General features: G+C 46.1%; 1 protein-coding gene across 2 annotated transcripts in view; it reads left to right on the top strand.

The window, feature by feature from the left end:
* The window catches only part of LOC124010553 (protein TANC1-like), a 60,676-nt gene that overhangs the window by 5,995 nt on the left and 39,053 nt on the right, over window positions 1-15,628 (top strand). For both annotated transcript variants that reach the window (XM_046323125.1, XM_046323124.1), the window contains exons 4-7: window positions 2,256-2,348; window positions 6,215-6,348; window positions 7,677-7,893; window positions 8,663-8,944. In XM_046323125.1, coding sequence (XP_046179081.1) covers window positions 2,256-2,348; window positions 6,215-6,348; window positions 7,677-7,893; window positions 8,663-8,944 — 726 coding nt within the window. The remainder of the gene's footprint in view (window positions 1-2,255; window positions 2,349-6,214; window positions 6,349-7,676; window positions 7,894-8,662; window positions 8,945-15,628) is intronic.

Raw genomic sequence — 15,628 nt, 5'->3', positions numbered from 1 at the left:
CACACACACACACACACACACAGAGGGAAGGGCACATCTATAGATCATCTGTAGAAACGAATATACTTTCATCATTCTCTTTTTTTGCAGGTCATCTTGTTCTCGTTGCTATGTTCGTTGCTAGCCTAGCGACGACTCCCGCTCGTAGCATATTGATCACATGTTCTGTTCTGTAGCTCCCACGGTTCTGACAGGCTCTTGTGTGCTCTTTGTGGAGATTAGGTTATGATGGCTCAGCCTGGTTTTTAAGCCCAGTGGGTTTATAGCACAGCCAGTACATGCCTAATGATTGATTAAAGGCTATTCACACAGCTAGCACTTTATTTCCCCTGGGAGAAATAGTAGATTATGCTCAAATCCCATTGTCAAATGTACATGCTGTCCAGGATACCATACATCAATCACAACAACTCACTATATCTCCAAGGACTGAATGCTGTGGAAGTTTAGAAAGCAAATAGTATGTCATTAGCTTTTTGATTATTTCTACTATGCCTTGATTTCTCAGTGGCAGGCCAGGGTTATGTAGTAACTGGTCTACAGTTCAACCTCTTACTCACTGACCCAGTGCCCAGCCCCCCACTGCTCAGCTTTGGAAAGGAACTGTATACCTTTTTTGGAAAATTACAGTGCCTTGCGAAAGTATTCGGCCCCCTTGAACTTTGCGACCTTTTGCCACATTTCAGGCTTCAAACATAAAGATATAAAACTGTATTTTTTTGTGAAGGATCAACAACAAGTGGGACACAATCATGAAGTGGAACGACATTTATTGGATATTTCTAACTTTTTAACAAATCCAGAACTGAAAAATTGGGCGTGCAAAATGATTCAGCCCCCTTAAGTTAATACTTTGTAGCGCCACCTTTTGCTGTGATTACAGCTGTAAGTCGCTTGGGGTATGTCTCCATCAGTTTTGCACATCGAGAGACTGAATTTTTTTCCCAATTACTCCTTGCAAAACAGCTCGAGCTCAGTGAGGTTGGATGGAGAGCATTTGTGAACAGCAGTTTTCAGTTCTTTCCACAGATTCTCGATTGGATTTAGGTCTGGACTTTGACTTGGCCATTCTAACACCTGGATATGTTTATTTTTGAATCATTCCATTGTAGATTTTGCTTTATGTTTTGGATCATTGTCTTGTTGGAAGACAAATCTCCGTCCCAGTCTCAGGTCTTTTGCAGACTCCATCAGGTTTTCTTCCAGAATGGTCCTGTATTTGGCTCCATCCATCTTCCCATCAATTTTAACCATCTTCCCTGTCCCTGCTAAAGAAAAGCAGGCCCAAACCATGATGCTGCCACCACCATGTTTGACAGTGGGGATGGTGTGTTCAGGGTGATGCTTTTACGCCAAACATAACGTTTTGCATTGTTGCCAAAAAGTTCAATTTTGGTTTCATCTGACCAGAGCACCTTCTTCCACATGTTTGGTGTGTCTCCCAGGTGGATTGTATTTATCATCATTAGTCATTTAGGTCAACATTGGATCATTCAGAGATCCTCACTGAACTTCTGGAGAGAGTTTGCTGCACTGAAAGTAAAGGGGCTGAATAATTTTGCACGCCCAATTTTTCAGTTTTTGATTTGTTAAAAAAGTTTGAAATATCCAATAAATGTCGTTCCACTTCATGATTGTGTCCCACTTGTTGTTGATTCTTCACAAAAAAATACAGTTTTATATCTTTATGTTTGAAGCCTGAAATGTGGCAAAAGGTCACAACGTTCAAGGGGGCCGAATACTTTCGCAAGGCACTGTATGTTTAGATGTCTTCGGCGTTTGTGTCTTCGGCTTTCTAGCTGAGTAACACTAGGTGGCAGTGCGGTGTGCATCAAGCTGAAGCTTCGAGTTTACTGTCGTGGTGTGGACCTTTACCTCAACACACACAGACACACACACACAGACACACACACAGACACTCATGTTGGCGATTTGAGCTGTTATCATCACAGGGATTAGTTTATACTGTACTGCATGTATCCGAGCTCATGCTGGCTTCTCCCAACTGGTGGGAGAAATTCAAATTCCCGACTGCAAATCCCATCTGGAAGAGTTGAATCTCTCTCTCTCTCTCTCTCTCTCTCTCTCTCTCTCTCTCTCTCTCTCTCTCTCTCTCTCTCTCTCTCTCTCTCTCTCTCTCTCTCTCTCTCTCTCTCTCTCTCTCTCACACTTTCTCTTCCCTTTCTCTCTCTACACTTTCCTTCCCTTTCTCGTTACCCCCATCTCACTCTCTCTCTCTGTTGCTCTGACTGAAGGTCCGTACAGGAAGCTGGAGTATGTGGAGAGTCCTTCTTTTCCTGGAGATGCGTTCGTCTTCGCTCTGAACAATAGCAAGACTTCCCAGAGAGGTGAGTGTGAGCGTGTCTGCACAGAGAGTTGTGGATGAGAGGCAAAGGGAGGGGAGAGAGAATGACATGCGGTACGGTACATTTGGAAAAGGAGGAAGAGGGGGACAGAGGATAGAGAGAAGAGAACAAATCTTCCATAGTTTTGTTTAAATGTTAGTTGATTTAGCGGCCTGCTGTTATTTTTTTCAACTGCACATGTGCAAGCGTATTTGTGCACGTGGATGCCTGTGTCCATGCGCATGTGTTTAATTGACCTGCCAAACCTAAGTGGTGCTGAGGGGAACAGTGTAAATGCCAGCCATCCCCTGCACAGCTGTCTATGTGGAGAGGCTGGGGGCTAGTCCTGAGGCGGAGCAGCCTGTCTCCAGCATCCTCCTGCCCTCTTGTTGCCAAGCTCCGCTATTCTCCGTCTGCTTCTCGTAACCAGCGGCGACAGCGTGCTGGTGTGTTTACTGTGTGTTTCAATCAGTCCCAACCCCCTTCCTGGAATTAGTCGCGCAGAGGTCAGAGTTCGATTGATGAAGCTTTCGATAAGGGCCTGGTTGTTTTAGTTACGAGGTGTTGTTCCTCATAGTGCCATGGAGAGCTGAACGCAGAGATTCACTGATTATAGCTTCCTGACCTCAGGTGGGAAATCAGTTGGGCACTTAGGCAATGGATGGAGACATTGGCTGATAGATTGAGGATGCAGTCTATCTTGTTCTCTCTCTCTCTCTCTCTCTCGCTCATTCTCTTTCTCTCTCTGGGTCTCACTCTCACACCCTCCCTCTCACTTTCTCTCTCTCGGTTTGTCTTGTTTAGTTTTAGCCACAGTTGTGTGATTTGAGGGTAGCTTTTTAAAACAGTAACCCCCATTTTCCACTGCCCACATAGACCCACAATGTATCTCCAATAACCATTATGAATGCAAAAGTAAATCTAGATCATTATAACATACATTTACTAACCATTTCCTTCAAACTGTTGTGTTAATTTGCAATACATTTCAATGTGATGTTTTCCATATTTGCTTTTCCATGTGCTTAGCTCGGTATGAATTTTAACGAACCCTGAATGGTGCCGAGGTATAATTTCGACAGCATATGAGATTATTAGGTTTGCCTTTCAAAACCAACTCAGCAGACTCAAACAAATGAATTGATTAGAAATGAATAGCTGTAAAATACATTTGAGTGTATTCAATGTATTCAATGTATTCAAAGTTCGGTAATGACTCTGACTTCGGTAATGACTGACAGGCCAGATCATTATTCTCTTTTGCACAAAAAAAAAACAAGAATACAAGAATTTCTCCCCGAATTTGAAAGGGTTGTTTCCTTGAGACAGAGGGTGCAGAGTCAGATCTTGTTCTCAGTTTCTGTGGATCTCTGCTTTGACCCGAGTGCCTTTCCACTGGGCAGAAACGGTTTGAATCAACGTTGTTTCCACCAGTGGAGGCTGCTGAGGGGGAGGATGGCTCATACTAATGGCTGGGATGGAGTCAATGGAATGGTGTCACATGCAAACCACGTTTGATACCATTCCATTGACTCCATTTCAGCCATTATTAGTAGCCGTCCTCCCATCAGCAGCCTCCACTGGTTTCCACATCATTTTATCCCCCCCTCAAAAATGTCATGTGAGGACATTGAATCAACGTGGGGAAATGATTGGATTTCCAAAGAGTCAGCAACGTAAGGGAATTTCATATTTTTTCCCGCCCAATTTTGAACCTTAATCTGATGTCTTTGTGACTTTTCGTTGTTGTTGATTCCACGTTAGTTGACCACTCAAGCAAATGCAATTAAAAAATAGACGTTGATCTGGCGTCTGTGCACAGTGGGTTGAAGTGTGCTAAGATTTGATTGAACAACCGTCTGCCAGAAAGAACCAAGCGTGCTCCAGCTCCCAGTCGATTACACAACCCAGTGTGGACCAAAAGACTTCAGATGTATGTTTTTCACAGAACGAGAACGTGTATCAGAGTGATCATTTTGAAGGGAGCTGCTAATGGGACAGCTGCTGTGACTACGGTTGGTTTACTACTTCACTTCCATTTAGCTGGATAATGGAGGGTGACATTACAGGATTCATTTAGTTCAGGTGATACCCCTGTTTTGATTTCCATCCGAGATGGCACCCGACTACCCTGGCATTCACGGTCTCTCTTTCTTTCCCATTTGTAATGTACACCGTTGAATCAGGAGCTCCAGCCAGACAGTCAGATCTCTTGCAGACAGTTCAGCCCCGTGTGCCACCAAGCGTCTGTTTGTCCTTCTGTCTCTCTCACTGTCTGTGATTAACAGCTCTGCGTGTGATCTCTGCTGTGTAGGAAAGGTGCCGGTGCCTGCCTTTCGTCTAACCAGGCAGCTCGTTTCATCACCGCCCCTTGTCTGAGAGATGGAGGAAGTTGTGACTTTAGGCGGAGAAGAGAGGAGGGATATGCAATAGTGAGGTGGTGGTGGCTGTTTCCTCTTATTTGCTTACTGTGTATTGCATCATCTCTACGGTTCATTGGAGAGAGCAATGGCTTATGTGGAGGCGGTGAGAGGATATCGACAGTGAGATTGAAAGAATGGGGCAATCCTGAGGGCTTGAGGGAGGGGGGTGCATAGGGGGGAGAGGGATGGAGAGGGGGGAGAGGGATGGAAGGGATGGAGGGGGGAGAGGGATGGAGAGGGGGGAGAGGGGGAGAGGGAGAGGGATGGAGAGGGATGGGGGGGGGAGAGGGATGGAGAGGGATGGGGAGAGGGATGGAGAGGGGGGGATGGAGAGGGATGGAGAGGGGGAGAGGGATGGAGAGGGGGAGGGATGGAGAGGGGGAGAGGGATGGAGAGGGGGAGAGAGGGATGGAGAGGGGGGATGGAGGGATGGAGAGGGGGAATTGATGGAGGAATACACTTAGAAAAAAAGGTGCATTCTAGAACCTAAAACGGTTCTTCGGCTGTCCCCACAGGAGAACCCTTTGAAGAGCCCTTTCTGGTTCCAGGTAGAACCCTTCTGGGTTCTATGTAAAAACAATTTCCCACAGAGGGTTCTACATGGAACCCAAACGAGTTCTAGCTGAGTCCAAAAAGGGTTCTACCTGGAACCAAAAAGGGTTCACCTTTTGGAACTTGTTTTCCCAAGAGGGATTGAGGGGAGAGATGAATGAGAAGGCGTCTAACCCAAGAAGGGTTGAGAGTAACTAACGCCCAACAAGCTGTGTCTCGGCCCTCCCACATTCCTTCCCTTCTTCCTCATCTCTGTCAATAGTATCTCTGTTTCCTAGACATCCTCATATTTTCCAACTCACTGTTGTATGTAAACAGGATATAGAGGTGTCGTATTGAACACCCTCTCCCCATCCACCTCTGCATCTGTACAGTGGCGAGCTGGAGGTGAAAGGTCATGGCATCAGGCCCTTCTCAGTGATGTATCAACGCACCATATTGCTCATCTCAGCCCAATCTGTCCGGACAGGGCAGCCAGTGCCAAAGATGGCGGTGCAAAGGCGCCTATCCTCTGCTGGAGGCCAGGGCTGAGCTGAGCTCATTGAGATTCTACGCCTGTCTCCTAACCAACCGGGAGCGCTGAGCAGGCACACACTCACACATACACATATGGACACACACGCAGACGGAGCTGCTTCAGTCATGCAGAAAGCCACAGCCTCTTCATCGGTAATGAGGCCGACCGGTGCTGCTGCTGACCTGTGGATGCATACATTAACCTCTCCTCCGTCGGCATAGTATACATAATCCTCCATCCAATCGAAGTAGCCAGGAAGGAGGAACTGAGCTGGACTGAGCTGAACTGGGCTGCGCTACAGAACGGTGTGTGTGTGTTTGGTGTGGTATGTTTGGTGCGATCCGCTCGTCTGTCATCTCTCTCCATCTGTCCTCCAGAGCTGCACGCGGAGCTCCAGCCCAGCTCCTCCTCCTTCTCAACCCAGGAACTGATGACCAGGCTGGGCTTCTTACTGGGAGAAGGGACCCCAGCCTCGCCTAGCACCCCCATGGAGGACCGGAGGGATAAGAAGGTGTGTGAAAGGAAAGATGTTGGGAAGGATGGACAGAAGGAAGGAGGGAGAGTGACTGAGAAAGTCAGTTGTCAGAAATATGAAAATGAGGCTGATGTGTTTTCTTTGCAGAAGTGAGGAGTTTTTGATTGGCTTCTTTAATTAGATTTCAAGGCAATGTTTTGTATGATAACCAAGATTGAGTTTGTTTTTGTTAAGCTGCAGATTTAGAAACGACAACTTTGAAGGTAAATTACCAGTTGAAAAAGAAAATCGGAGGCAGTCTTGACTTAATATTTGAAAGTATATACTGTGATGGCATTTTCTTTATGGAATGTGTACATGAGGTGATGTCAGTTGAATATCTTGCTTTTAATCTTGTTGCATTGGCCTTGCAACATGCTGTTGAGCCCGCAGGACGTTTATATACTGTACTGTATCATTATATCACCGTTTGAGCATTGCCCCACTTTCCTAACCTCCTTCCTCCACCTGAGCTCCAGATGGAGCCAGTTTTATAGAGACAATGTGTCGGCTGTGAGCAGTGTACCGTGTCCTGGTTCCGATAACTGATGGGGTGGTAAAGTGGGAATAGCACTGAGCTGAACGTTCTCTAACATTGCAGAAACGCTGAGTGCTGGGATGAGTTGAGACCTATAGGATCTAGGAAATGTAGGGTTCGGGTGTTGTTGGAGACATATGAAGAAGGATGCAGATATTGGGGTTTGGGGACATTGGGAGGAGAGGGGGACATTGACACACACACATACACACACACACACACTTATATACAATGACCTATATACCCTACATTAACCTGGGGACAGCTGGAAATGGGGCCAACAGGGTCTATACCTCTGATAATACTTGTCCAAAGACAGAGCTTTAAATAAAACACCTCTTTCTCTCTCTCTTCTCCCTTCCCTTTCTCTTTCTATATCTCTCTTCTCTTGCCACATGTTCTATCCATCTCTCCTCACTTTCTACTTGACTGATATCGCCTACTCCCCCCTCTTTCTATCCCCCCTCTTTCTATCCCCCCTCTCCTTTCTCTCTCTCACCCTTCTCTCTCTCGTCCCTCTCTGCCCATCTCTCTCTCTCTCCCTCTCCCACCCTTCTCTCTCTCGTCCCTCTCTGCCCATCTCTCCCTCTCTCACCCTTCTCTCTCTCGTCCCTCTCTGCCCATCTCTCCCTCTCTCACCCTTCTCTCTCTCGTCCCTCTCTCACCCTTCTCTCTCATCCCTCTCTCACCCTTCTCTCTCTCGTCCCTCTCTCACCCTTCTCTCTCTCGTCCCTCTCTGCCCATCTCTCTCTCTCTCTCCCTCTCTCGCTCCTCTCTCTATCTATAGTGTAATATCTCTGGCCAGGCGGTGAGCCCATGCTCCACATTGACCTGCAGCACTACGTCTCCATGCTCAGACAGCCCCTGCTCCACCCTGGGTAGTAGCAGCACCGGGGGGCCACCCTCCTGTCTTCCAAATCCCAGCCCAGGTGGGACCCTCCTCAGCCCCAGTCCCTGCCGGAGCCCCAGCTCCACACTTGAGAGCCAGGATAGCGGAATCATAGGTGAGTGGCTTATATAGACCATCATTCCCATAGTTGGATCAATTTCAATTCAGATATTTTCTGTGTTGTGTTTGTGTTGTGTTCTATTCTCACCTCCTGAGAAATAATGGATATGTGCACATGATTGTGAGACCTCTATGGAAGAAAAAACACAGTCTCGTCCTTCAATTGGTCCTCGATATATCTCAATAATATATCTCAGTACTCACATTGTCAATAATCCTGATTAGGATAAGGGCCTCAGCACTGAAGAAATAGAGATGGATGATACTTGTTTCACCTTGCTTTGAGTTCTCAGGCAGTCTTTCTATCTCCCGACTCTCTCTCTTTGCCTGTGCCACTTTAGTCGAGAGGCTTCAGGTCCCTCTTGACAAAACTGGGACGTTGCTGTCTTTGCTGCGTACGGTTCTGGACTTTCTAAAATAGGACATCTTTCTCCCTAAATAGAGCTTGTATTTCTCGGTAAATACATAAGGACAAAGGGTGCACAGTACACGCGTTTGATTGTGTTGATGTCGATGTGTGACTGATGCCTCGCCACTGTTGATGTGACTGATGATCGGCCTTTTACTCTTTAACTCGGTACAGTGTCACTGCCAATAACGTACCAGACTGGAAAACTACAGTGTACTGAAGCAGAGTGTGAGCTCATCCGAAATGACAGCTATTCCTAACTTGATCTTATCCAAAAGGCACTCATTAGGAGTCAACCGTTTGGTTTTGTCGTTTGTAATCCCCTTCACCCCTGTCTACTCCCCCTGTGCCTCAGCTACCATCACCAGCTCTCCTGAGAATGAGGACCGCGGCGGTTCCACTCTGGACCTGAGCAAAGACGGCAGCTGGAGGGGCGCTGGGCGTGGCGGGCACCAAGGCGACTCCTGCCCTCCTGTCGCCAAGGACGACCTGCCAGGACCCAGCGAGGCCCCGCCCAGGTCTGAAATTACCATCCTAGAGGCACCCAGAACTCCGCCCCCAGCCAAGAGGCCCTTCCCACAGCGCCACACGCACAGCACTTCTTCCCTGGTGATGCCACGCCCTAACTCTGTGGCAGGTGAGTGACCATCTCTTGCTGCTGACTGGTGGTGTCTCAATAGTCTCAACTAGTCTCATTTCCTTGTGTCCTTTCCTCTATGATTACTGGCCTAGTAGTGCATGATAGATGAAAGCAGTACATTGGAGATATATCCAGTCCTTTTATCTTTTAGCGGTGATGAGGGAAAGGAGATGAGGAAAGGAAGCCATGAAAGACAATCAAACAGCTCCACCTTGACAAGGTGTCTAGAACCAATCGTTTTGTTTGTGGTGAAGTTCTCTTTCCTCCATTCATTTGTGTAGTTAAAACAGCTGCAGCTGAAGCTTTTTACATTTACATTTACATTTTTCTGACCACGTGGTTTCTGTTACGTGGAAGAGCCATTAGACAGAGCTGCTTCCTGTCTACTTTCTGTCATTAGACGAGGACGGCATACGCCATTACGTCTCTGGAGGATGGAGACAGTGAACGCTACCGGCTACGGTATTCCAGGAGGGTTTACGTTGTTATCCTACATCTGTTTCTCCTCTGTGTTTGAGAGAACAAGAGACAACTTTTCCTTCGTTAGATGCCACTCCATTTGGAGAGCGGGGGGGGGGGGGGGGGGGGTGATGGTCTCAGGGGAGTGGATCCACTGCAATGACTGACAGACTCTTCTACTCTTGTTAGGGATGCCGCTTGTGAACAACTTGAATTACTTGAAATGAGCATGCATGGCAATATTTGTTTAAATAGACCTCCCTTTCAGGTTGTGATTGGGGGGGGGGGGGTGGAAGAGAGATGGGAGTAAAACGGGACATGTTTTGGTTTCTTTCAAAGCCCACGCTCCTACATGGGTTTCTATCTGTTGTTGTGGTCCGAGCAGAGAGGAAGTGTTAGTCCCGCGTATGCCTGCTGATTTCAGTACAGCTTGAGAGTTAAGTGGCGCCGTGTGTGAATAGAATGTCAGTATTCCTGCGGTGCCATTGAAAGAGGGCAGACCCCCCCCCCCCTCCCCGAGAGCTCTTGCCATTCAACTGCCACTGGAGCTTTCGTCATAGTCCTCTGAGATTATTATTATACCAACCGACATGTACTCGAGGTGGAAGATTGTGGTCAAATGTGTTTTCTACGTTGTTTAACAGTAACCTGGCCCTGGGTTGAACAAGATTTAGGCTGACTCAGCAGGAGACTGGACATTGTGGTGTTGGGAGGTGTGATGTGAAGTGTGTCGCTGTATCTCTGAGGTCAGTGGTTCTAACGCTGAACAATAGCCTGGTCCAGCCTCCAACCGCTTTTTTCCCAAGATCCAGGTGTGACTCTTCACTAGATTGGACATGACGAGGGTGATGTTGGGGTTGTAACATGGTGTTCCAGTGGGTGCTCCTGCCCTGTGAGCTGTGCAGTACGTGTCACAGAGCCACGCAACGTGACATTCCCCTTCTGATTCCACTCTGTGGGGATTAAAGGTCTCATGTAATGCCAGATTATACTGTAGCACAGGAGGCTGGGCCGTGCACTATTGATTTATGTGCTGCATAAGGTGGAGAGAGAGAGAGAGAGAGAGAGAGAGAGAGAGAGAGAGAGAGAGAGAGAGAGAGAGAGAGAGAGAGAGAGAGAGAGATCCTTGCCATGTGGAACAAAATGCGTTATTTATTTGAGATGCTTCAATCACAGCTTTACTACAAATAGAGTGATTAAACCTAGAAGCCCCAAGCCCCATCTAGCTCTGGTCCTAGCTACTATACAACAGTTACTGCAGATTCACTACAATCACATGCACACCCCCATATGCTCACACACAAACACACACACACAGACAAAGACAGAACATCTGTATATATCCATCTGCAATCTCCCTCTCCAGATATTACTGTACTGTTATATCACATCCAGACCCCTACAAGCAGATTGCTTCCCATAGGAAATGACTGTAATCTAGTTAGCTGCTTTTTTGCCAGACTTGAATTCATAAGCCACTTCTATTGGATCTCCTCTCTCTCACACAGTAGAGAGGAGAGTATAGAGAACTAGGTCTGGTGGAGCAGAGTAGATAGAACTAGGTCTGGTGGAGCAGATTAGAGAGAACTATGTCTGGTGGAGCAGAGCAGAGAGAACTAGGCCTGGTGGAGCAGAGTAGAGATAACTAGGTCTGGTGGAGCAGAGCAGAGAGAACTAGGCCTGGTGGAGCAGAGCAGAGAGAACTAGGTCTGGTGGAGCAGAGCAGAGAGAACTAGGCCTGGTGGAGCAGAGCAGAGAGAACTAGGTCTGGTGGAGCAGAGTAGAGAGAACTAGGCCTGGTGGAGCAGAGTAGGGAGAACTAGGTCTGGTGGAGCAGAGTAGAGAGAACTAGGTCTGGTGGAGCAGAGTAGAGAGAACTAGGTCTGGTGGAGCAGAGTAGAGAGAACTAGGTCTGGTGGAGCAGAGTAGAGAGAACTAGGTCTGGTGGAGCAGATTAGGGAGAACTAGGTCTGGTGGAGCAGATTAGGGAGAACTAGGTCTGGTGGAGCAGAGTAGAGAGAACTAGGCCTGGTGGAGCAGAGTAGAGAGAACTAGGCCTGGTGGAGCAGAGCAGAGAGAACTAGGTCTGGTGGAGCAGAGCAGAGAGAACTAGGTCTGGTGGAGCAGAGCAGAGAGAACTAGGTCTGGTGGAGCAGAGCAGAGAGAACTAGGTCTGGTGGAGCAGAGCAGAGAGAACTAGGTCTGGTGGAGCAGAGCAGAGAGAACTAGGCCTGGTGGAGCAGAGCAGAGAGAACTAGGCCTGGTGGAGCAGAGTAGAGAGAACTAGTGAATTAGGATGTGTTAGGTTCTAATATCCAGAGTACAAACTCAACGGACACTATGAAAGCTTTAAACCAAGTTTATTCTGCCCAGCAGGTCAGTACAGCTGCATTAGACAAACATATGGTTTCACCCGTGGTCGTATACATGTCCCACTTTGGGTGGAGTCTCCTCCATATCACTACACATTGCATCCTTATTGCTAGGCAGGGAGCTGAGTGATCTGGGCCTTAAACGGTTCCTCCCCTTATCAGTACTGCCCCATGTGATCGTTGTCCCTGCACTCAGCCCTTACCAAGCTTCCTTATGGCATCCCTCATGTCTCTACTCTACCTAATGGTTCATTATATATGACGCTCAGAAACCAAACCGATCAGATGGAAGACATCAGGTTCGACAGAGCATCCATGGACCAGTGTGTATGTCTCATGTTGGTGTACATGTTAAACAGACTGCTCCTTAGAAACACAACATTGTGCTACGGAACAGGTGCAATTGGAGCTGGTCTCTGAACCTGGCTATGTTCCTGACCTGTAGGGAGCTGTTAATATCCCAGGCTGGATGAGGATTCACTTGGATCATCACCACCATACAGCATATGGACTGATCTAGTGGTCAACGCCCATTTGAATGAGTCGCTGAAGAGTGAGCAAATTAGAGAGAAAGAGAGGCAAAAAGAGAGAGAGGGGGTGACAGGGGACGGGGGAGAAGTAAAATGGACACAGAGAGTGAGAGGATTTCCTATAAGATGCGTTCGTGTGTGTGTGTGTGTGTGTGTGCGTGCGTGCGTGCGTGCATGTGTGCTTGTGTGTTTTATCCTTGAGTGTCTTTCTCCAGAATATTTAAAGTCACAAAACATGGGCAGCATAAGGGAAGAACTATGACCGATTTGTTTCCCATTTTACTTAAGGACAAGAGTCTTGTATCGCTCTCCCTTAAGGATGAAATACACTACAGGCCACCGGGGTTAACACCCCTGCTCTTATGATAAGTGCCATGGGATCTTTAGTGACCACAGAGAATCAGGACACCCGTTTAACATATAGCCAAACATAGCTTAGCTTGTTGAACCTCTTGATTCTAGCCATCCCGGATCCGGGATCGTGAATACAGCCTCAAGCTCATTACCATAACGCAACGTTAACTATTCATGAAAATCGCAAATGAAATAAATATATTAGCTCTCAAGCTTAGCCTTTTGGTAACAACACTGTCATCTCAGATTTTCAAAATATGCTTTTGAACCATAGCTAAACAAGCATTTGTGTAACAGTATTGATAGCCTAGCATAGCATTAAGCCTGGCATTCAGTATGCAACATTTTCACAAAAACAAGAAAAGCATTCAAGTAAAATCATTTACCTTTGAAGAACTTCAGATGTTTTCAATGAGGAGACTCTCAGTTAGATAGCAAATGTTCAGTTTTTACAAAAAGATTATTTGTGTAGACAAATCGCTCCGTTTTCTTTGTCACGTTTGAGTAAGAAAAAACCCGAAAATTAAGTCATTAAAACGCAAACTTTTTTCCAAATTAACTCCATAATATCGACAGAAACATGGCAAACGTTGTTTAGAATCAATCCTCAAGGTGTTTTTCACATATCTATTCGATGATAAGTCATTCGTGGCAGTTTAGTTTCTCCTCTGAAGAAATGGAACGCGCATGGACCTGGAGATTACGCAATAATTGACGCAGGACACCGGGCGGACACCTGGTAAATGTAGTCTCTTATGGTCAATCTTCCAATGATATGCCTACAAATACGTCACAATGCTGCAGACACCTTGGGGAAACGACAGAAAGGGCAGGCTCATTCCTGGCGCATTCACAGCCATATAAGGAGACATTGGAACACAGAGCCTTCAGAATCTGGGGCATTTCCTGTATGAAATTTCATCTTGGTTTCACCTGTAGCATTAGTTCTGGAGCACTCACAGATAATATCTTTGCAGTTTTGGAAAAGTCAGAGTTTTTTCTTTCCAAAGCTGTCAATTAAATGCATAGTCGAGCATCTTTTCGTGACAAAATATCTTGTTTAAAACGGGAACGTTTTTTATCCAAAAATTAAAAGAGCGCCCCCTATCTCGAAGAAATTAATTCACCTGGCTTGTCAGATTTCAAAAACCTTTTCAGCTAAAGCATACCAAGTGTTTATGTAAGGACATCTCTCTCAACAGACAAAACATTACAAACAGCTAGCAGCAAAGTAGATTGGTCACGAAAGTCAGAAAAGCAATCAAATTAATCGAAATGTTTGCACTCACAAGCAATCAAATTATTTTTATATCCAAAATACCTCCATTTGGTTGGCTTATCTTTGTTGATCTTTGGATGTTTGCACTCATAATATTTCAAGACTCCCAGTTCCTCAAAACGTTGCTGGCAGCCAGCCATCCACTGTCATTTTTTCAGAATAAAAGCCTGAAACTATACCCTTTAAATTCCTGGTTGGAGCCTCTATTATACACATACCCTACTCAAATACAAGTAAAACTAAATGCATGCTCTTCAACCGATCGCTGCCAGCACCTAAATTGGATCCTTCCAGACTCACATCAAACATCTCCAATCCAAAGTTAAATCTAGAATTGGCTTCAGTCTATCACAGTGCCATCCATTTTGTCACCAAAGCCCCATATACTACCCACCACTGCGACCTGTACGCTCTCGTTGGCTGGCCCTCGCTTCATACTCGTCGCCAAACCCACTGGCTCCTGGTCATCTACAAGAGGTAAAGGTAAAGTCCTCCCTTATCTCAGCTCGCTGGTCACCATAGCAGCACCCACCTGTAGCACACGCTCCAGCAGGTATATCTCTCTGGTCACCCCCAAAACCAATTCATCCTTTGGCTGCCTCTCCTTCAAGTTCTCTGCTGCCAATGACTGGAACGAACTCCAAAAATCTCTGAAACTGGAAACACTTATCTCCCTCACTAGCTTTAAGCACCAGCTGTCAGAGAAGCTCACAGATTACTGCACCTGTATATAGCCCATCTATAATTTAGCCCAAACAACTACCTCTTCTCCTACTGTATTTATTGATTTATTTTGCTCCTTCGCACCCCATTATTTATATTTCTACTTTGCACATTCTTCCACTGCAAATCTACCATTCCACTGTTTTACTTGCTATATTTTATTTACTTCGCCACCATGGCCTTTTTTTGCCTTTACCTTCCTTATCTCACCTCATTTTCTCACATTGTATATAGACTTGTTTTTCTACTGTATTATTGACTGTATGTTTGTTTTACTCCATGTGTGTTGTATGTGTCGAACTGCTTTGCTTTATCTTGGCCAGATGGCAATTGTAAATGAGAACTTGTTCTCAACTTGCCTACCTGGTTAAATAAAGGTGAAAAAATAAATAATCTTAAATGAAGTTTGGAACCACCAAGACTCTTGCTAGAGCTGGCCGCCCGGCAAACTGAGCAATCGGGAAGAAGGGCCTTGATAATTAGAGCATGATTACTTTGTGGTCGAATTGATGCAAAGAAACCACGGCTGAACAGTGTGTTTGTGTGTTTAACTCTGCCTGTAATCACGCTGGATGATTCAGAATCCATTGAAGAGCTTGAACGATTCATTGACGAGAGATACCTACGAACTCAAAGAAACATGTCGCTGGTTTCGGAGGATTCAAGCATTGTGAAGGACAACCAACCAACCAAATCAACAAAACATAACAAAACCAGGTTGGCCAATAGGTATCAACGGTGGAACCAAACCATGCCCTAGTAAGAGGGCGAGTGGGGAGAGGTTTACTGATGTGGATGTAGACTTGTTCAAATCCATCAATGAAAGGCTTGCCAGACTTGATATATTGGATATACTACGAGAGGACATCAGTGCATTATGTCCCAGTCTAGAATTCAGCCAACGTCAGATTGATGATCTTAGGAAAGAGAACACAGCTTTGAAAGGTACTGTAGACTCTATTCA

Source organism: Oncorhynchus gorbuscha, linkage group LG23 (assembly GCF_021184085.1).
Source record: "Oncorhynchus gorbuscha isolate QuinsamMale2020 ecotype Even-year linkage group LG23, OgorEven_v1.0, whole genome shotgun sequence".
Taxonomy (NCBI): Eukaryota; Metazoa; Chordata; class Actinopteri; order Salmoniformes; family Salmonidae; genus Oncorhynchus; species Oncorhynchus gorbuscha.
Note: the sequence above shows the minus strand (reverse complement) of the source record. Positions and strands in the feature narration are given on the sequence as shown.